The 21,158-nt window shown below is 66.6% G+C and overlaps 3 protein-coding genes across 5 annotated transcripts in view; 2 read left to right on the top strand and 1 right to left on the bottom strand.

Moving 5' to 3' along the window:
- STK11 (serine/threonine kinase 11) overlaps positions 1–3,235 on the top strand; it is a 31,498-nt gene extending 28,263 nt beyond the window's left edge. Inside the window, exons 9-10 of the mRNA XM_068173698.1 lie at positions 1,101–1,320; positions 2,483–3,235. Of these exons, the coding sequence (XP_068029799.1) occupies positions 1,101–1,309 (209 nt within the window). The 3' untranslated portion in view covers positions 1,310–1,320; positions 2,483–3,235. The remainder of the gene's footprint in view (positions 1–1,100; positions 1,321–2,482) is intronic.
- CBARP (CACN subunit beta associated regulatory protein) overlaps positions 1–11,175 on the bottom strand; it is a 41,951-nt gene extending 30,776 nt beyond the window's left edge. Inside the window, exons 1-10 of one of the 3 annotated variants that reach the window (XR_010993799.1) lie at positions 11,040–11,175; positions 8,843–8,914; positions 8,116–8,261; positions 7,965–8,026; positions 7,496–7,661; positions 7,254–7,428; positions 6,907–7,059; positions 6,373–6,580; positions 6,076–6,259; positions 4,209–5,774 (exon numbers count right to left, since the gene is read on the bottom strand). Coding sequence is in view for 2 of the 3 variants with exons in the window: in XM_068173695.1 (XP_068029796.1) it covers positions 4,598–5,774; positions 6,076–6,259; positions 6,373–6,580; positions 6,907–7,059; positions 7,254–7,428; positions 7,496–7,661; positions 7,965–8,026; positions 8,116–8,261; positions 8,843–8,890 (2,319 nt within the window). In the remaining variant the exon portion in view is untranslated. Of the gene's footprint in view, positions 1–3,473; positions 5,775–6,075; positions 6,260–6,372; positions 6,581–6,906; positions 7,060–7,253; positions 7,429–7,495; positions 7,662–7,964; positions 8,027–8,115; positions 8,262–8,842; positions 9,183–11,039 lie in introns of those variants that run through there. The other 2 variants (XM_068173695.1, XM_068173697.1) reach the window with 2 other exon arrangements.
- Positions 11,176–11,802: 627 nt separating this feature from the next.
- Positions 11,803–14,871, top strand: ATP5F1D (ATP synthase F1 subunit delta). Its single transcript, XM_068173700.1, has 5 exons — positions 11,803–11,976; positions 12,746–12,899; positions 13,256–13,344; positions 13,794–13,922; positions 14,751–14,871. The coding sequence occupies exons 1-4, from the start codon at positions 11,842–11,844 to the stop codon at positions 13,914–13,916; spliced, it is 501 nt and encodes a 166-aa protein (XP_068029801.1). The 5' UTR covers positions 11,803–11,841; the 3' UTR covers positions 13,917–13,922; positions 14,751–14,871.
- The last annotated feature ends 6,287 nt before the right edge of the window (positions 14,872–21,158 follow it).

Below are 21,158 nucleotides of genomic sequence, written 5' to 3'. Positions count from 1 at the left end.
ATTGGGAGGGATACAGGGGGAGGTCCAGGAGGAAATCAATTGCACGTGTAACCCAGGATACACCCACCCCTCCCTCCCCATCTCTGGCAGTGGCCAGGGATGATGTGGCAAGGCACAGGGGTCCGAGGTGGGACCCCAGTGTGCTCCCCCAGAGGAGCCCTGTGTGTCCCCCCCAGCTCCCAGCAGTGGGGTGATGGTTGGCGCAAGCAGAGCTGACGTCCCGCCCGGCCTTGGCAGAGAAAGGATTGAGCATCCTTTAAAGAAAATTATACATAATCGTCTTACAGCCTTTGCTTCCACTCAAACCTCTGAGTCATAACTGAAGGGCCCTGGAGCGTGACGTTCCTGCTGGAAGGAAATTGCCTCGGCTGGATCCGGTAGGGGGGAGCCAGGGGCTGATGAAGCCTCTCCTCAACCCTGTGTTGGGCTGGGGGCTGCGCCGTGTTCCCGGTGGGAGCACCCCGGGATGCAGCCACGTCCCTTTGTCACTCCCCGAGTGAGGGGATGGGACCCAAGCCCCGGCTGTGGCAGCAGGCGATGCCTCTGGAAATGGCTCTTCACCTGCTTTGCTGAGTCACAAGGAGCTGAGGAGGGAGAAGGGCTGAGGACACCCGTGGGGTGTTCCCTCAGGGGACAGTGACACAGCTGAACCCCAGCCCTGCCAGGAGAGGCTGCACTGCCCCGTTCTGCAAACACACCCAACCCCTGGTTGTACCCCAAGTTGGTACCTGAGGCTGGGACCTGCAGAGAAGGCAGGAGGAAGAGGAGTGACCCCATCCACTGCTGCCTCTCTGCTCTCCAGAGGAGCTGGGCTGCTGCCTGAGGTCTGGGGCAGGGCACACAGTCCAAGGAGGAGGGGACACTGTGTCTGTGCTGGGGGAATGGGGGCCAAACCAGTCCTGGAGGGGAGCGGGGCGCGAGGTGCAGTCTCAGGCTCCCAGCCTTGCACACCCCGGCTTGGGGATCCCTCTCCTGCGCTCCTCGCAGGCGCAGGAACGGGTTCGGATTTCCCGCAGGAGCAGACTCCATCCCGGGCACTGGGAAGGGGATGCTCCTTGAAGGTCTGCTGCCACCCCCTCACTGTGGCCGCTCCCTTGCAGGACAGGTGCCTGAGGAGGAGGCCGGGCAGAACGGGCAGAGCCGTGGCAAGGGGCTGCCCAAGGCCGTGTGCATGAACGGGACGGAGCCGGGGCAGCTGAGCGCCAGGGCCAAGGGCGAGCGCCGGGCCAGCGCCTCCTCCAACCCCTCCCGCAAGGCCTGCTCTGCCAGCAGCAAGATCCGCAAGCTCTCCACCTGCAAGCAGCAGTGAGCTCCGCCCAGGTACTGCCCGGGTCTGCCCGACCGAGGAGGGAGACATCTGAGCCTGCCCCAGCCAGGGGCACGGGGAGGGAGTTGAGGGGTGTTTGTGTTCTGGATCCTGAGCATCCCTCTGCAGAGCCCCTGGTAGCCAGGGCCTGGATCTCCTGTGGTGCTGGGGATGCAGAGCCCAGGGGAGACCCCCCCATGGCCTGCTCTATTCTGCCCTGTCATGTGAGAGGTGCCGTAGTGATCTCTCTCCCCTCCTGGGCTGTGGCTAGGCTCTGCCATGACACCCCCTTTCCCTGGCACCCGGGTTCCCCTGCCCTGCTCCCAGCCTCAGCACCTACCTGGATGTGGGGAGCACAGAGGGATGCCGAGCCCCAGGGTGTCCCCAGAGAGGCCCCCAAGGGACCTGCCACTTCCAGGGGAAGCTGAGCCCACTCCCTGCTTCCCCCCCTCCTTCCGGCTCCCTCCTCCCCAGCTCCAAGCCCTGTCCCCTCCTTCCCACCCCTCATTCATAACGGAGCCAGCAGTGACTCATGTTCAGCCTCATCCGCCCCCGGCCTCATGCTCGTCACGGCGCTGCTGGGGCTGAGCTCTGTTATCTCCTGGATCACGACCAGCTTTGTGGTGTGAAAAAAGCCCAAAATAAAAGCCGGATCCTCCCCCTGCAGCTGTCAGAGGCCCGTGGCTGCTCCATCTTTAATTCATGGGGGCAGTGAGTCACCTGCGGGGAGTCAGTGCAGCCGGAGCTGGGATGGGGCTCCCCTGGCATGGGGCTCCCCGGGACCTGCTGCTCCTCCTGCCCCTTCCCGCTCAGCTGCTGCTGGAAGGGCAAGCTCCTCGAGGGCTGCCCGAGCCTGGCTGGGTCACTCCCCCCCTTAGCCTAGAAACCTTCTGAAGGAAGGGAATGCTCCCCTCCTTGGCATAAAACATTCCTTGGTGCTGTTTTCTCCTCAGGGGTTTTGCTTTGGGCAGGTCTGGGCTCACCTGGCTGAGGGACCACGTGCTGTGGGAGCCTCTAAAACCTTCCAGAGACAGCACAGGGATCCTGGGCCCGTCGGTCCCATCCCAGGATGCCAGAGGGAGTCCCAGGGCAGGGTGCAGAGCAGGAGTAAAGCCAGCACCCCAAATTGGGCAGCCCCTGCCATCCCTAATCCCCTTCTCTCTGTTCTCCCCACAGCATCCCTGGGCCCAGGCCAGCCTGTGTGCCCCTCCTTGCCCCAGCTCTGCCTCTCTCCTGGGACTGGACTGTGCTTGCAATCCAAAAGGAAACCAGAAGAAACCAACCAAGGAGCCCAGCACCCTTCCCTCCCCGCACCCCCTGCTCTGGCCAGCGCCAGGACACAAAGCTGCAGTGGCAGACCTTCCCCATCGGACACCTGGAAGTTGAACTCTGCGGCTGCCAGGACGCTGCCCCCTTCCCCCCGATCACTCTTTGCCAATCAAGACACTGATTCTGTTTTTAATTTTGCGATGGGAAGGGTGGGATGAGGGGCCGGGGGGGTGGGACCCTCCCCCCTGCCAGGCCCCCTGGCCGTGTAGAGTCGTGCAAAGCCATTGCCGTGCACTTTATGTTTTAGACTACTGTTATATATTATATATTTTCCTCTTATTTTTGGGGTTTTTTGTTTGGTTTTTTGTTTATATTTGCGGTATATTTAGAGATTCCTACACATCGTGATGTGTTGAAATAAACCAGATGAGGAAAAAAAAAAACAGGTATTAAGACAAAGCAGAACTCTATTACACCTGCATGCTGCACGGGGGCTCAGACGGGCTCGGAAGGGAACAGGGCCCAGGAAGGGCTCAGAGCTTGGGAGGAATCTGGGCTCCAAAGGGCGGTGGCAGCCACTTGGCTTTTTTTCTGCTTTTTTTTTTTTTTTTTTTTTTTTTTTGCTTTTCTTCCCTTTTTTTTTTTTTTTTTTTTTTCTTTTTTAAAGAAAAATAAAGTGAAAACAGCAGGTGGGTTTCATGTCCTTCCTTCTGCAGCAGGCAGGGTCAGGGGTATGACCAGCCGCTCCTCCTCCTTTTCCTTTTGGAAGGGCACGGTCCCCCAGGCAAACCCTACACTTGAGGGGCAATGCCAGGCCCAGAGCCCCCCACCCCCCACAGCAGGCACCATCCAGAAGGGGAGCAGAAGGTAAGAAAAGATCTCAGAGATGTCACAGTATGTTTTGGTTTTTCTCCTTTGTTTATAGACTTAAAAACGCAGAAGTGATGGAGGGAGAGCTTTGGGCAGAGCCTGCACAGAGGGAAGGGGCAACCCGGCCTCTACTCGCATGCAATGGGGGTTTGGGGGGGCCCTGCCTGTCCCCCCCCGCTGCCGAGTCCCAGGTGCCACAGCCAGGGAAGGGCTGGGGCAGTTTCTTTTTTCCTCTTTTTCACCCATCCCTTGAAACACAAATAAAAACCTAATAAAAAGTGAACATGCCCCCCCACACACACCCTCCGGAGCAGCAGCAGCAGCCTCTGTAAAAATCAATAAATATCCTTGGGCCCCCACTGAGCTCCTGGGGTGTGCTGGGGGCACTGGGGGTCACCCACAGCACATGCTGGGGATGCCCCGCTCTGCTCTCACCCTGTACCCTGGGCTGGGGGGCAGCACCAGGGGCAGGCATCGGGCAGCCCTCACCCCTCCGGGGGGCATTTTTGGGGCCCCCGGGGCCGATCCTTTCCCCTCAGCCCTTGGGCTGCCACTCTGGGGGCCCCCCAGGAGGTGCTTCAGCCCCTCAAGAATCCCCCTGACCCTGCTTCCAGTTTAGATCCCAGGCTCCCTGCAGATCTTGGGGGGGCAGGGTTTGCATTGAGGAGGTGACTGCCCCCCCCCAAACTACCCCTGGCCAGGGTGGCACCACAGCGTCCCCCGGAGCGGGGACACCCAGCTCCGGCCCCTTCCTGGCGGGGACACTCCCGGCCGGATGAGAGGCTTATTGCTTGTAAAACCGCGGCGAGAGGGGAGAGCGAAGGTGCTACGGGGACTCAGCGGGGTGAGGGCTTCAGCAAAGTCCCTCAACACTGACCCCCGGCCAACGCGCGGCTTCTCCACCGTGCCCCGACCCCCGGGGCTCCCCCAGCCCAGGCCCTCGCTCCCGGGAGCCGGGGGGCTCGGCCACCCCACGCTACCGGACCCCCGTGCTGAGGTTACGGCCAGGGGCCCCCACGTGCCCTCCTGGCCTGGGCCGGGACCCCCTTCCCGCACTGGGCACCCCGTGCCGGCAGCAGGAGGGGATGAAGCCCTGAACCCTGGTGGGGGCCGAGCCCCCCTGTGCCGGGGTCTCTCCCCTTCATGCTGGGCCTAGACCGTGCTGTGGTCGGGGGAGGCATCACTGGCCGTCACGGCCACCGCGCACTCGGGGGTCTCTCTCTCCGCGGCTTTCCTCAGGTGCCCATAGAGCCGCTCCTCCAGGCCGCCCGCGATCTTGTCCATCAGCTCCGAGCCGGAGCCCAGCCCCAAGCACCTCCCGGGGCCGGGGCAGTCATCGTCCTCAGGGGGCTCAGAGCCAGCCTTGGTCTCGGGGGCTGCCTCTCCGGGCTCCTCCACGATCACCTGGATCTCGGGGTCAGGCAGCGCCGGGGCAGGGGCTACCCCATCGGACGCCTCTGCTGCCTCCTCGTCACCGGCGCTGACGATGCGGGGCAGGGGGCTGTGGAACCGGGAGTCCAGGGGGTAGTTGGCACTGTCGCCGCGGCGCAGGGGTGTCCGGTGCCGCTCCAGCGCTGGGTACCGCACGCCGGGGTCGCTGAACTGCTTCGTGTGCTGCCACTGCTTGCGCAGGTGGGTGCGGGAGCGGTGCTTCCCCCGCAGCGGAGACTCGTCGAACTGGGGGTCGTGGCGCACGAAGGCATTGAACAGCGCGTCCGTCTTCTCGTCGATGCTGTAGTCCCGCCGGGGCAGCCCCTCCCGCCCCGGGAACATCTGCCCGTACGGGGACCAGGCCAGGGGGCTGTGGGGACGGAGGTGTCCCCCGCCCGCTGCGCCCAGCGTCATGCTCCCCCCCTCCTCCTCTTCCTCATCTTCCTCCTCCTCCGGGTCCCGGCCCTCGAAGCTCTCAAAGATGGTTCCTTTCCGCCCGGCACTGGTGAAGCAAATGCGCTTCTCGGAGGCTGTCTGGTCCTTGGGGGGGCCCTCCTCGCCCCCCCGGCTGGGCGCCTCGATGGAGGCGTAGCCACTGTCCATCTGCAGCAGCTTGCGTGTGCCGGGCTCCGACTCCTCCGGCTTGGGCCGACCCCAGAACTTCTCCTCGGGGCCTTCAGCCTCATCCAGGGAAGGGGAGGGGCAGGGGGGCACGCCGCTGGCGGAGGAGACGCTGTCCCCGCCGTCGCTGCGCACCGAGTCCTGGTCGTTGCTGCGCTCGGAGGCCGCGTACAGCTCCAGCGAGGCGCGCAGGCTCCAGATGTCGTGGTAGGCGCTGGGCTGCTCGGGCACGCTGGACTCGCCGGGGCTGCCCGCGCCCCCCTCGCCTGGCTCTAGCCTGCGGGCACCACCCCGGTGTCACGTCAGGGACAGACCCCGCAGGCAGCGGGCAGGGATGTGCCAGCCCAGCCCCTGCAAGCTCCACAGCAGTGCCATGGTGCCACCTGGTCCTCCATGCTGTCGCAACCACCGTGCCCATGCCCCAACCCAACCTCCCCCTCACCAGCTCCCCCCCGGACCCCTCACCCCAGACCCGGTTGCCCCACAAGAGCCGCAGAGGTAGGAGCCCCCCATGCCCAGGGCCCCTCTGCCCTGCCCGGCTCACCCATCCCCATCCCCTCTTATCTACTGAAAAATACCTGCCGAGAGAGGGTGGGGGGCTGGCGGGGGAGGGCAGGAAGGGGCCCCCCGCGGGGTGGAAGGACACGTCGTCCGTGTGGGCAATGTACTGGATGATGTCGGTCTGATGGGGGTCCCGGTCCTCCTGGTCCATGCTCTCGCTGGCCGCCCGCTGCCTCTGAAACTGCCGACGCTTGGGGGATCCTGGGGGGCGCAGGGCAGGGCTGGGGGGGACAACCCAACCGGCACCACCGGCCCCCCACCCACACATGTCCACCCGCCCTGCACAGCCCGGCGGGGCCCGCGCTGACCCCCACCTCTGGTGTCCAGGCTGGACGCCCGCTGGGTGCTCTCCAGCTTCCACTTCTTGATCCTGAAGTAGGGGCTGGCCCCGTCGAGGCTGGCGTGGCGACGCAGGCGGGTGAAGAACTGCAGGACGGTCCCCTGGGGGGGGGTCGGGGGGGGCTCCCCGGGGCCGGCACTGCCTGCCCCAGCCACCTTCCCACTCCTGGGTGCTGCTGTGAACTGGGGGTATGGGGGGGCCGTGAGTGCCTGCTCGGACCCAAGCATGCCTCCCCAGCCCCCCCGCATCCCACTGAGCTCCTTTGTCCGCTCCGAAGAGCTGGGCTGCAGCAGATGCACAAATGTCCCCCGGGGCAGGGACGAGGTGGGGGTGGAGGGGGGGCAGAGCCTGTTTCTAGCTGGATGCCCACGTCTCTTCCTGAGCCCTGGCACAGAGCGAGGGGGCAGGGATGGGATCTGGGGGAGCAGGGAGGGAGCAGGACAGGACCCTTGGGGCTGTGCAGGCTGGGAGCCCCTTCCCAGTCCTGGCCCCTCACCCCCGCACTCACCGAAGGCCCCTCCCCGGAGTCGGAGGAGGCAGACGGGCTGGCCTCTGTGAAGCTGGTGTCCACGGTAGAGTTGTAGGTGTCCCCGGGCAGGGCTGAGCTGGGGCCCACGGCATGGCTGGGGAGCACTGGCCGGGGCAGGGCCCCTGTGGGGGGCTGCAAGGCAGAGTACGCTCAGGGGGTCTGCACGAGGGTGGGGACAAGAAGGGGCCCCTGCACCCCAGGACCTCCTGTCTCTACTTCCAGCAATGCCCTGAGACTCCCACCCCGGGCCCGGCAGTGCCTCCCTGGGGTGCTGCAGGATGCCTGGCCCCCACGTCCCATCTGTCCCTTGGGCACTGAGGGTTCACCTGGAAGATGGCAAGACCGGGCTTGGGCGGGGGCAGGCGGGGGGTCATGGCCAGGCTGTTCTCACTGGACTCGCACTCGTGGATGGTGACAATCTTGAGGGCAGGCGGCGGGAGGTGCAGGTGAGTCAGGCGGGCGTTCTTCAGGTGGTGGAAGTCCCCCTCTGTCAGTGTGTACCTGTGGGACAGCTGGGTCAGGAGGGGCAGCCCCAACTCCTTGTCCCCCGCTCAGCCCAGAGCTTCACCTCCTCCCCTTCTCCTGGGTCTTCTTGCCCTGGTCAAAGAGCGCGGCCTCGTTGAAGGAGACGCGCCGGGCAGTGGAGGAGCTGGAGGACAGGAACCGCTCGCTCTCCGCATCCCGGTAGCTGGAGGACGACAGGCACTCAGGGTCCTCCACTTTGCCAGTGATATCTGCAGAGAAGGGGGTCAGCAACCAGCTCCCCGCACTGTGGTGTACCCCAGCTTCCCCAGCTGAGGCTTGGCAAACTTGTTGCACTCGTGGCCTCAATGCCAGCCCAGAATTCCCTGTTCCCAGCTGCCAGTCCTGCTCCACAGCCAGGGATGGATAATGGAGGGCACAAGGGGTGTGTGGTGGTCACTGCTGTGGGGTCGGGAGCTGCACTTTGGGAGGGGAGGCCCCAGGAGCCGCCTCACTCCCTCCCCAGAACTTGGGATGCAACTGGGGGGGATCAGCACAGCACTCGGGTCACTCACCCTGCGCCTGCTGCGAGTCATCCAGGTAAGTGGTGTTGGTTTTCTCGGGATCATCGCTGGCTCTGCAGGGGCAGGAGGGTCAGAGGTGCCCGGGCCAGGCCCCCCGACGGTGCCACACACCCGGGGGACAGTGACGTCACCCCTTGCCCACCTGGAGTGCCGGCGGTCGGCCTCGCAGCAGCGGCGGCAGATGATCAGGATGCCCGAGAGCAGGACCAGGGTGCCCCCGATGAAGATGGAGAGCAGGGCGAGGAGCAGCACATACCCATCCTGAGGGGACACCTCGCCGGGCACCGCCTGCCCGGGGCCGGGGGCTGAGCCGCGGGGACGCGCCGGGGGGGCCCGGCCCACCCCAAACCTGCTCCCGCCGCGCTGACGGCAGCGCTGCCCCCGGAGCCGCCGCGCCCCCCCACCCCCCGCCGCCCCCGGGCCCTGCCTGCACCAAGGCAACGGCAGCCGGGGAGGCTGAGCCGCCCGCGGCCCCCGCGCCGAGCGGGGAGTGGGAACGGGGTTGGGAATGGGGACGGCGGCAGGACCCCCAGCCCTGCCCCACCGCGGGGGTCGGTGCTCTCTCCCCCTGCCCGGGGGAGAGGGGCTGATCCGGGAGTAGCGCCCAGGTCCCTGCACCCCCCGCAGCCAGAGCATCCCAGCAGCGCACAGGGCACTGAGAACTGTCACCCACTCCCAGCACTGGCAGAGCAGGGGGTGACAGCGGGACTGCTGCCGTCCCCACCCGTGCGAAGACGCCAGCCCCACGGCAGCCACGAGAGCCCCAGAGCTCCGAACATGCCTCCCCCTTCCCGCGGGACCCCGAGGCTGGCGGCCTGGGGAGGGGCGCCAGAGACAGGCGGGGGCAGGCAGGGACAGGCGGGACTCACCGTGGCGCTCTCGGTCCCGTTGTCCCAGGGTGTTGGGTCATCGCTCATGGTCTGTCCCGGCCCGAGCGTGTCCTGGGGCGGGGGGAGACAGAGGGAGGCACCGGCCGGGACGGCGGAGCCGGGCCCGGGGTGGCGGCGGCGGCTCCTGCCCGGCCCCTGCCCGGCACCGCGGTGCGGAGCTGCCGGGAGGGACCGGGAGGGAGGGACCGGGATGGAGAGATGGAGGGAGGGACCGGGATGGAGGGATGAAGGGAGGGTGTGCTCAGGGGAAGGAGGAAGGGATGGAGGGTGTGGTCAGGAGCGAAGCAGGGATGGAGGGATGGGGAGGAGAGGGCAGAACCGCTGCCCCTCCCCAGGGAGCCCCTCACCCCCTCCGGGCACAGCCACCCCCCGCGCCCAGCCCCCGGACTCGCGTGGGCACAACCCCCGACCCCGCGAAGAGCAGCCACGATCCCCACGCCCGGCTGGGGCCGGAGCCCCCAAACGGTGGCTAGTGCCGGTGGCCAGAGCTGGCCCGGGGGTTGAAATCCCTGCCCCAGCTCCGGGGTGACACCGCGCTGCCGTCCCCGGGGGTCAAACGCAGCTCCAGCCCCGCCGCCGGGGGACCCTCCCGGCCGCGGAAGCTCGGGGGGAGCCGCGCTGGGGGCTCCCGGTAGGGACGCGGGGCAGGTGGCCGCCCCACAGCTCGTGGCGTGGGTGTCGCCGGAGCGCGACGGGTGACGCTCGTGAGTCATCCCGAGAGCGGCTCCGTCACCGGGCTGTCCGCGCGGGGGGGACACCGAGGGGCCGGGGGGGCCGGGCCGAGCTCCTGAGGACCGAGAGCCGCCGGGACAGGGGTCCCGCTCCCCTCCTCCGCGGCATCGGCCCTGCGGCCTTTGGGGACCCGGCGGGGACCTCATCCTCTTCACTCTCCCGCGTGTCTGGCCCTTCCCGGGGGCTTCCGAGCTCCAGCTCCCGCTGCGAGGCCGTGTGTCCCCTCCGTGCGTCCCCAGGCTGCTGAAGGGGCTGAGCCTGGCCTGGCCGGGCGATGCTGTGTCGGGGACCCCCGGAGCGGGCAGGGGTGGGCACTTGGAAGCCGCTCAAAATTAGGTCAGTGAAAAATGTGAATGGAGCCCGTGAAGGGGTGGGGACTGTCACTCGTGGGGACAGCGCAGGGGTAGCCCTGTCGCAGCTGGCAGTGAGGGACAGTGATGGCTGAGGGCAGCCCTGTCATAGGTCGGGGTATCAATCCCTTGGAGGGATATCGGGGTGTTGGGGGCCTCCCGAGGCAGAGAACCCCCCGCCTACGCCGGCCCTCACGCCTCTCCAAGGTGGTGGGATGCAGCACGAGGTGAGGGGACCCACCCCGCCACCCCCGAGAAAGGGTAAGGGGGTGGGGGGGCTCCCGCTTCCGACCCCATGGGGAGACCCCGGGCGAGGGGGCTGCGGCTCCACGTGGGATGGGTGCCCCATCGGCGGGATCCCCGTGGGGCACCCTCAGGCCCGAGGCAGGGGGAGCGGGGGGCCGTGGGGAGCGGGAAGAATGTCCCTCCTGTTCCCCATCATGGAGGAATCCCGTCTCCATGGCGACCCGACAGGAACAGGACGGCCATTGTCTGGAGGAGGGGGCCGGTCCCCGGGCTGCCCCCCCGGGGGGGACACGGGGCGGGACCCGGGGTCGCCGCCAGTGCCCGGGGCGGGGGCTCGGGGTCGGGGGATCCCGGTGGTGCCGCGCCTCCGCACGTGGGAAGGGGTGCGGGGGGCGGGCCGGTGCTGCGCCCCACGCGTGTGCGCGACCCACGGGGTCCGGCTGGACCGGGGCTGGGCTGGGGGCGTGGGGGGGACCCGCTCTGGCCCCTGTGACTGCAGCCCCGCGCCCCAGCCTAGTGACGGGGATGCAGTCAGGGATGTGGGGCGGGGATGGAGGCAGGGATGCGGGATTCAGGCAGGGATGCGGGATGCAGGCAGGGATGTGGAGCAGGGATGGAGACAGGGATGTAGGATGAGCGATGCGAGCAGGGATGTGGGACAGGGATGTGGGGCACGAATAAGGGATGCAGGCAGAGCTGGTGACAGGGCTGCCGACAGGGCTGGTGACAGCGGGGCAGGAGCCCCCGGGACCTCTACGCGCGGTAGGGTGTGATGCTCTCCCCTCGGTCGGGCCGGCTCCCTGTGTCGCGATAGGGGCTGTCGCGAGGCGGAGGAGCCAGACACTCACCTACAACCGAGACCGGGGCTCCATCGCCGCCGCTGCGCTCGGTGCGGCGGGGCGGCCCCGGGATTTATGAATGAACCGGAGCCGCCCCCGCGCGGCGCGGGCGTCACGTGGGGACAGGGGCTGCCCCAGCCCCCGCCTGCACCGGCCCTGCCTGTACCCCCTGCTCCTCTGCCTGCCCCACAGTCCTGCCTGGAGCTCCTGCCCGCGCCCCTTCCCGTACCTCTGCCTGTACCCCTGCTTTTATCCCTGCCTGCCACAGCCCTGACTGCACCGCTGCCTGCTCCAGCCCTGACAGCACTCCTGCTTGCATCCCTGCCTGCACCACCCTTGCCTACACCAGCCCGGCCTGCACTTCTGCCCTCACAGCCGTCTGTACCAGTCCTGCCCGCACCGCCCCTACCTGCATCCCTGCCTGCATCCCTGCCTGCATCCCTGCCTGCACCAGCCCTGCCTGCATCCCTGCCTGCATCCCTGCCTGCACCAGCCCTGCCTGTACCCCTGCCTGTCCCATAGCCCTGCCCGCATCCCTGTCCCAGCTCCCTGTCCCCACCCCTGCCCCGGAGCCCCCCGAGCCGCTGGGGCACGGCCGGGCCGGGGGCCGGGGGCGCGGCGGCCGCTCGGTGCGGAGGCGGAGCGGGCCCCCCAGCCCAGCCCCGCGACACTCGGCGGGCGGGGGAAACTACAATTCCCATAAGGCCAGGCGGTGCAGCGTGCTTTTGCTCCGCCGGGCGGCGCGCGGGGTGCGTCGGGAGCTGTGGTCCGGTGCCGTCCCGGCCTGCCCCGCGCTGCCGCCGCTGCCGCCATGGCTGCGATGTTGTGCGCCCGCCGCTTCCTCCGCCTCGCCCGCCCCTCGCTGCCGCTGCCCCCCACCCGCGGCTATGCCGATCCCGCCGGCGGCCCCGCCGCCATGGCCTTCACCTTCGCCTCACCCACACAGGTAGGCCCGCCGCGGCCCCGGTCCCGCCGCCGCCGCCTCGCCCGGTGTCTCCCGAGGGCCCGGGGCGGGCGGGGCGCGGCCGGTGCTGCCGCCCCCGCGGGGCTGTCCGCTCCCGGGGGCTCTGCGGTTCCCGGGGCGCAGCCGGGCTGTCACAGGGCTGTCACCGGGCTGACCTTGGCCCTGACCTCGGGCCTTGCCCGCCTGACCCGGGCGCTCGGTCCCCGCCGCAGCGCTCCCGGGCCTGCCTGCGGCCGGTGCAGCCCTTCCCGCCGTGCTGCTGCACCCGCTCTGCCTGCCAGGCCCGGCCCCGCCGCAGCGCCGCCGGCCTGGAGCGGGACGCGGCCGGTCCGCCCCCGCCAGGCCCAGCCGCGGCTGTCCCCGGGGCAGGGCGCGGGCCGGCGCTGGGGACAGGGACAGCCCGGCAGCGTGGGCCGGAGCGGGGACGGCAGCCCGGGGCTCCCCACGCGCTTCCCAGGCTGCTCCCGGCTGGGCCGGCGCCTGTCGCCCGCTCCCGACTCTGTGCCTCCATGTGCCGCCTCCCCGGCGTGCCCCTGGGAGCTGGGAACGCTTCCCCACTGCCTTTGCCAGGACCTCTCCTCTGGAGCCCGGCTCTGCTCCCACCCTGTGCAGATGCAGCCTGTCCTGGGCACACCTGGACGTGCTGAACCTGCCAGGATCTGGGAGCTGAGCTGCTCCCTGGGCTCTCCAGAGCCGCCGCTCTCCATCCCGCCATCCCTGGTGACTCTGCCTTTTTGCCCTCTTCATCCAGGTGTTCTACAACGGAGTCAGTGTGAAGCAGGTGGATGTGCCCACGCTGACGGGCTCCTTTGGCATCCTGGCATCCCACGTCCCCACGCTCCAGGTGCTCCGGCCAGGCGTTGTCACAGTCCATGCTGAGGATGGGACGGCCACCAAGTACTTTGGTGAGCGAGGCAGGAGGAGCTGGGGAGGAAAGATGTGCGTGGAGATGGTGTTCTTAGCGCTTTCACAAGGGAGGCTCTGCCCATCCAGGTGTGGCCTGGTGCACTTCCAGGGATTTCTGCTTTCCCAGCCTGCCAGGGGCTGCTGGAAGCTGATCCTGGGAGCTGTGGGGTCAGGTCTTGGTTCTGCTCAGGCTTTCTGGGACCATCCCTTTCTCCAGCTTGCCTTGGGGTGGGAGCTGAGTCCCTGAATGCTGGAAATGTGACAGGAGGGGGCTGAGGCTTTGTTCTGGGAAAGGATGGTAGGGACGCCAGGGCTGAGCCCCTCTGGCTGAGCCACCCCACGTTGTGCCTTGCAGTGAGCAGCGGCTCTGTCAGTGTCCACGCAGACTCCACGGTGCAGGTGCTGGCAGAGGAGGCAGTGACCATAGACATGCTGGACCTGGCTGTGAGTACCCAGAGATTTCACCAGCCCTGGGCTCCCTCCCTAGGGGGAAATGGCTCCCCTTCTGTGCTCTGGGGTCCTTGTATTGGGTAGCTTTCTGTGCCCAGAACCCAGGGTTGTGTCTGCACCCCCACTACATTTTGGGATCAGGGGCTTGGGCTCCTCCTTGGTGAGCTCTCTGGAGAGAGGGAGCTCTGCAGTCGTAAATCTCCACACCATTTCCCATTCCTTGGACAGACACTGACCTTGTCCTCACCTCCAGAACAGCTTTTCCCTGCTGATAAGGTGTCTGGGGCCAGCACAGCTGTGTCTGTAGCTCTGTGAGGCTCCCAAGTCAGTGGGTCCTTGGCATCCATATGAAGGACCAATGGCTGCAGGGGAGGGAGGGAAGGACAGTCCCCTCTCCTGCAGTGTCTCCCAATGACACACATTCTTTGTGCCCTCCTGTCCAGACTGCGAAATCCAACCTGGAGAAAGCTGTGTCAGAGATGGCAGCAGCGTCTGATGAAGCTGCTAAAGCAGAAGCTCAGATTAAGGTAGAAGCTAACGAAGCCCTGGTAAAGGCTCTGGAGTAAATCCAGGTGAGGTTCACCTGCGGCCTGGCTGAGCATCCAGACCTGCTCTAGGGCCTGCTGGGCTGGGCCAAGGGATCTGCCTTGCTTTTGGGGAGCAGTGACCACAGCTCTCCCTTGCCAGGGTCAGGCCTCAGCTCGGGGGGCTCATGGGAGTCCCCAGCCCAGAGCTGACCTGGGGCTGCAAGGTGGCAGTGGGGCCTGGGGCTGGGCTGGGGCACTGTAGGGTCCAGCCCTGACACTGTGGGGTCCAGCCCAGCTGTGACACTGGAGTTCAGCCCTGACAGGGCTGGGTGGATAGTGCTGGGACAGACTGGGAACTGTGGTCACTGCTGGGGCCTCGCTGGTTCCCCAGGTCCCCTCTGGGACTGGCCACATCTGGGGACAGCTTGGGGGCAGACTGGGGATGCTGGGCCCCACAGGGAGAGCAGCACGTGATCTCTGCAGCACATGCTCCCACTAAAGACAAACAGCTTCTGTCTCAGCGGAGGTGAGGCCGGGCTCTTACCTTGTGGCCTCTTTTTGCTGTGTCCTGCACAGACTGTGCCTCATCCCTTCCCTTCCCACGTGCTGGCAGCTGGGAATTGCGGCAGTGTGCGCTGTGCAGGGCTGTGAGTCACTGGCAGCCTCCACCAGGCTCAGCCTGGAGCACAGGAGGGCACCAGCTCCCGCTCTCTCCTGATCTCTGCTCCGGGTGCTCTTTGGTCCTGCAGAGCTGGTGGCTCGTGTTTACTCACAGCAGTTGTGCAGCTGGAGTGGGGCCAAGCCCTGGGATTGGGATCTGCGGCCCAGCCGAGCCCCCCCCGCACTAACCTGACCCCACTTTGTGTTTTGCAGGAATCCCACTGTGGATGCAGAACTCCCAGCCTGTCCCTGTTCTGCTCCCTGGCTGTACAGATGGAACAGGACAAATGGAGGTGGAGAAATGGTTCTGATCAATTAAAAGGAAATGTGACCCTCTCTTGTGGCACATCGCCTTCTTCCCAGGCAGCAAATTGCAGCTGGAGCCAGGAGCAGTTCCCAGCTCCTGCCCTAAGGCAGATTCACCCTGGCAAGGGGTCACCAGCAGTGCCCTGGGGTTTGGCTGGGCGTTCCCAGGGGAGACTCACCCCCAGGAGGTTCATCAGACAGGTTTATAATCCCCTCCCTGTGCTCCAGCCACCTCCATCTCCAGTAACCACTTGGACTGCGGGATTACAGGAGCACAGATCTGTTCTAGAGCCGTCCTGTCCCAGCACTGGCTCTGCCTCAGCCTCCCGGCTCCAGCGCTGCAGGAATCCACATTGGCAGGCAGGGTGCTTCCCACAGCTGGACAGCAGCTGCTGGGCTCTGCCCCATCCGCTGCTGCTGCCCGTGGCATTTCCCCTGCTCCTGGAGATGGGCTGGGTGTGGAGAGGGAAGCAGATGCTGTGCATGATGGAAATCTTTCCTGCTTCCGTTCGTGCTGGGGATGGCTGGAGCTGCTCTGCTGAGCTTGGTGCTTGCTGGGTGTAGCCCTGTCTGAGGAGGCCACCCGGGGTTCCTCAGGATTCCTCACAGCCCTGGGAAGCAGGAAGGGTTCACTGGGCTGCAGCACCGCTGGAAGGGGTAGGTTTGGGCAAGGGGACAGCTCTGCCTCTGCCAGGCACCTGGGATGTGTGTCCTGCTGCACCAGCTGCTGCCGGGCCCCTTGCTCCATGCCACCCTCCCACGCCTTTCCAGAGGGATTTTGGGTTTCCACTGCTGTGCAGAGCTTCTGTCCCTCCCTCTGCTCTAATCTCCTTTTCCCTGCAGTGTTCCAGCTCGGGAAGGCACGTTGGCTGCCTGTGAGGTCAGTGCTTGCCACTCCGGCCTCCCGCGTGCCCTGCGCGGCTCGCGCCGCTCTGCGCTCGGAGCAGGGCACGGCTATTTTCGGCACTGCCACCCAGGATGTAATCTTGGCTGCCTCCTCACCACCACCTCCTCCCCCTCCTCTCACTCACTCTTTCTCTTCCCCCCCCCCTTCACAAGTGATCAAAAATAGAGCCTGTGGTGTTAAATTTCTCACTCTGTGGCTTATTAAAAGCCTCCGAGTGCCTGACGCGAAGCCTATTTGAAGCTCAGCCGACTTCCAGCTCCTGAGCTGCTCCAGTGCCTTTTCCCCTTCCCCTCTCGTTCCTTTTTTTTTTTTTTTTTTTTTTTTTTTTTTTTTTTTTTTTTTTTTTTTTTTCCCTGAAAGGTCAGACATTGCAGTGAGCATGAACAAAGCTTCAGAGTCAGAGCTGTACTAATTAAAACATCTTGGGAAATACTGGGGCCGGCCGGCTCCCTTCCCTCTCCCGCTGCCCCTCTCTGTCCCCAGCTGCTATTTGGGCTGCATGAGCCTCCCCCAGCACACGCAGCCGTGCTGACAGAAGGTGACTGCCTTGGGTTTTTCATCTAATGGAAGAGCGTTGGCGAGGCCGGGAAGCTGGGGAAACGGCCAGCTGCTATTTTTAGGACGGGGAAAAAAGTGTCTCCGTCAGCGTCCTCTCACCAGCTCTTCCCACTGCCTCCCGCCCCGCCGGGGGAACTGGGGGGGCCAAGGGATCCGGTCCTGCCCCCCTCACCGAGTGGCCTTGGCTGGGTACTCCACAGCCTGCTACCTGCTGGGACTTGTAGGCTGCATTTGGGGGGAGCAGTGGGAGACCCTTCCATGTCCAGAGACCCTGGGGATGGAACCTCATGGATGCAAGGACAAGGCTTTGGCCTGAGCCAAGACAGGAGCAGCACTGGGCAGGGACTATGGGCTGCTGGCTGGCAGCATCATAGCCCTACTCACCCTGAGCTGCACTTTTGGGGGTGCAGGGCCTGTATGGGTGATTAATTACCTGTGCTCCTCCACACTCCCAGGCCAGCCTGCTCCCTGCAGCCTCGGCTCTGAGCCCCTAACCTCTGCCTCCAGCCCCTCCCCTCCGTGCACATTATCTGGCTCTGCAGAGCCACGATCTCCTCCTCCCCTGGCTCTTGCTGCCCATGCCAGAGCCACCATCAGTCGCGTCCTGCTGGATGTCACAAAAATGTCCTGACTCGGTGCAGGGGATCTGTGGCTGCGGCTGCTCCAGAGGCAAAGCCCTTTCCTGCTCCCGGCTCACTGTGCAGGTACTGCAGGGATGAGCCCAGCCTGGGGGCAGGCAGGGAGGTGGGGGACAGCCCTGGTGTGGATCATGATGTGATTCAGCGGGTCATTCTCCCTCCTCTCCCCTGCCCCCACATGAGCCTGGACTGTGACACCAGTGTGGCACTTTCCTGTTCCTGGAGTGCTGGCACCTGCCTTGGGGCACAGCAGCCTCCATCTGTGGTTTCTGCCTCTTTTTGGGGTGATGGGTGCCGAGGTGCCCCTGCCTTTGGGTCCCTGCCTCTGCTGGGGCCATTCAGGACCGGGAGCCCAGGACCTGTTTGTCTCCGGCTTTGGGCTGGAGCGTGGTGGGTGTGAGAGGGGAAGGGCTGCCCGGAACGTGGTGGGAGCGGAGAGGGCTGGTGTTGCCCCCCTCCTCCCTTTCCACCCAGGGCTCTCTCCCATGACTCGCTTCCCCTGCTGCCAGATGGAGGGTGGGGAGCGGGGCCGGGAGCGCTCGGAAAGCGAGGCATCACGGATTCTGCCGGCGGCGTCGCTTCTCCGGGGGATGATTTCCGAGACGGGCCGGGTTCTGCCGGGCCAAATCTCCCGGTGCTGGCGGCCGTCCCTGCGTTTGGCCGCGTGGCATTTCCCCGTCCCACCCAGTCCCGAATGCAGGCTAAAGGTTCCAGCTCTCCTCTCTCTGCAGGAAAAACAACCCCAAACCCCACCGCAGCCCCAGGAAGCCCCGCTCCCGCCGGGCTGACTCATCCGGCAGAGCCGCCCCTTTCCCTGCCCAAACCTTGGCGCGCTGGGGATCCTGCTGGGGATCCCGCAGCATCGGTGCCCACCCTGCAGCATCAGGGTGGGGGTACAGAGGTTGCCCCCACCCCTCTCACTGCCAGGGAGCTGGAGGATGTGGCAGCAGCTCCCCGGAGTGTGGCGACCCCCCCGTCCCCGGGATGCCGGGCAGCTCCCTGCCTGTCCTGGAGGCTCCGCAGCGGCTGGGTGCAGACCTGGGCCCCTCCCGCCCCAGGCCCGCGGGTGCTGCCGCTGGCCTCGGCGTGGGAAGGTCAGCGGAGGCTCCACACGCTGCTAGCACAGCCCGGAGCGTCCTTGGGCCACGCCGCCCTTGGGCGGCTCGAAGGCCGAATCCTCACAGCTTCCTTAGGATGGGGGGGCTGCTGCTGTGTAATGATTAACCCGCCCGTGTTAATCATTCCGGCCGGCAGCCTTTTTCCTCTGGGTTTCCAGCTCTGGAAAATGTTCCTTTTCCGACGCCCTCCCACGCACGTGGCCCTGCAGAGGGAGTGTGGCACAGCTCAGGGAAAACCCTGTGGGGAGGAGCGGGACCTGGCTCGGGGTCTGGCGCCGGAATCTGTCCTGGTGGGGCCCCTTGGTCCCGGTTCTGGGGGTGCCTTGCCTGTAGATGGCAGCGGAGCCGTGGGGAGCGTCACCCCAGCGGCCTCACCCCCAAAATCCTGACACAAGAGCGAGTGCCGGCGGGCATTGAGGAGGGCGGGTGTTGCAGCCAGCACGACAGAGCTTGTCATGGTGCTCCCGGGCCAGCAGTCCCAGAGCGCCGCGCCGGCCACGCAGCAAACCTTGGCCCGGGGCGCGTTCTCTCGTGGGGAAACTGAGGCATGGATTGGGAAGAGCCACTGGCAGACTGGGGAGAGTGGGAACGCGACGTGGGAATCTCAAACCGTGCTGCTGGGCTTGGCGATTCCACCGCTGCGGAGGAGGCCCCGGGGTGCTCCCTGCGAGCTGCCGGAGTCAGGCAGGGGGCGGTGGGGGCAGCGCGTTGCCCTGGGGGTCCCAGGTGCCTTGGCAGGGGCTCGTTCCCGAGGGCCATGGGCACGGCCCTCGCTCAGGGCGGCCTTGGAGGCCACTCGCTCTTGGCTCTGCTGGAGGTGACCCAAAGCCGTGGGGACCGGAGGGGGTGCGTGGTCTCGTGCTGGGGGTTCCAGCGAAGTCCCCTCCCAGCGTCTCCCGACCAGGGCCGTGACCCGCGAGGGGCAGGGGGAGCCTCGGGAGGAAGCGGCTGCCAGCTGGGCTCTACGCCGGCTACAAAGGCGGCGCAGAGAGCCCAGCGGAATGAGGTGGCATCCGTCCAGGTTCCCACAGCGGCCCTGGTGTAGAAAATACACCCGGAGCTGATGGCGGTTGCCACAGCAATGGGCTGAGTGCCACGCCGTGGAGAGGGGCACGACCCCGGACCCGGGTGTGCCGGCACAAGACCCCGGTGCAGGGCAGTGGGAGCTCCGTGGAGTGGTGGAGCCGGGCGCTGGCAGGGACCAAAGGCTCCTGCCCCAGCTCCCGCTGCCTCCGCCCGCCTTTGATGTGCCGGGACTTTGCCCTTGGTAAAGCTGGGAGGTTCCCAAGGAGCTCCCGGCTGGATCCTGACATCCAGCACCCAGGTGCCTGGTGCAAGGCCCCCGCGAGCCCTGGGACTCCATAGCTGTTCGGTTCCCTTTGCCCCGCTGCAGTCGGGGGCTTGGAGCCCCTGCGGGCTCCCCAGTTCCTGGCAGGGCCGGGAGGAAGCGGCTGCAGCTGGTCCCGGCGCTGGGGCTCTTCCTGGCGGGGCTGGCGCCGGGCTGGGGCGTGGGGTGGGAAGGGAAAGCCAGGGGGCCGGGGCCGCTGCCCTCCGGGATGCCCTGGCATGCGGCAGGGAGGGGTCGGCAGCGCTTCCATCCCCATTCCCTCAAAGGCCATCCCTCCGCCGGGTATAAATAGCAGGATTGAGGCTTGGCCTGACACTGGAGTCACTTCTGCCACCACCACCTTGGGTGTCCCCCCCCTCCCCGCGGGACCTCAATGGGGTCATTGTGCGCTGCGGACCCGCAGGGCACGTCCTGAGCAGCTGCTGGGCCTGACCCCGGCTGCCTCCCCCATGTGTCAGCGGCATCGGTGGGGCGCGGGGGTGCCCCCGCAGGGTCCCACGCAGGGTGGGGTCACGATCCCCTGCTCGCCCTTCCCGCAGCAGGGGAGGGCCAGGCGCGGGTGGGCAATGGCTTCGCACCGTCCTCGTCCCCACCAGCCCGTGCCGGCCCTGCCGCCCCCTCCCTGCCCGGGCAGCGCCGGCAGCTGGGGTAATGACGGGGTGTGCCCGCCCGCCCCGGGCTGCGAGCGGCGCGGGAGGCTCCTGCCACCCAGCAAGACGGGGCCAGCCGGGCGCGGAGCTTTGCTGCCGCAGCCGGCGCGGCCACACCTGTGTGGGCTGAGCGGACCCCGCTCCCACCCGACACCTGCCCGGCCCAACCAGCTCCTTCGCGTCTCGGCCGCCCGCGGACAGGCCGCTGCAGGCAGGGCCCCCCGGGCCAGGGCCAGGCAGGTGCAGGAGGCGGGAGCACCAAGGGAGCTGGGGGCACGCAGGGGACCTGGAGGAGTCGGAACTCTGGGGACTGCAGGGGCTGTGAGCCCACTTGTGCCGACGGGATGTCCCCGTCCCTGCTGTCCCCTTCTCACTTCCCCACATTGTGTCCCCCATCCGGCCCCACATCCTGTCTTGGCAGATGGGCCGCGGCCCCGACCCCGGCTGGCTGCAGCCCCTGTGTCCCAGGTAGGGCACCCCAAAGGTGCAGGGTCCTGCCAGGGGGCTGCAAAATGCCTCCCCCAGCTCCTGCAGGCTTCGGGGGGGGGTGTGGGAGGGGCAGCATCTCCTGTGGGCAGCAACCCTCCGACAGGGACAGATGTGAGGTGCTGCAGCCGCCTGCGGATGTGAGTGGGTGGGTTCTGGGCAGGGCTGCCTCCCGCGGGCCAGCACCGGCCCAGGTGGCCACGGACTCCGATGGAGCTGAAGGCTCTTCAGGGAGCCCAGGGTTTAATGAGAGGCTGTCGGTCTCCCTGTGATCCTTCCGCCCATTATCTAATCGGAGCAGTGCATTTAGAGGCCACGGTGCAGGTGAGTCACTTCCCCAGCCAGTGCCTCAGTTTCCCCACAGGTCGGGTGCCGGGATGAGCTGAGCCCGGCTCCTCACAGCGTGGCTCGGCGCTGGGGAATGTGGCACAGTGGGTCTGGCCCAGGGCTGGATTCCTCCTTTGGCTCTTTGTGACACACCTGGACCCTGGGCATGGAACCTCCCTTGAGCCCCTCACCTGGGCATGGGGCCCCGCTCCAGACACAGAGTCTGGTGGTGCTGGGACATCCCATCGCTGGAGTGCCTGGCAGTGCCGGGCAGGGGCACCCA

The sequence above is a fragment of the Anomalospiza imberbis genome, chromosome 27, assembly GCF_031753505.1.
Source record: "Anomalospiza imberbis isolate Cuckoo-Finch-1a 21T00152 chromosome 27, ASM3175350v1, whole genome shotgun sequence".
NCBI lineage: Eukaryota > Metazoa > Chordata > Aves > Passeriformes > Viduidae > Anomalospiza > Anomalospiza imberbis.
The sequence above is the reverse complement of the archived record's forward strand: the minus strand, read 5'-3'. Positions and strand labels throughout refer to the sequence as shown.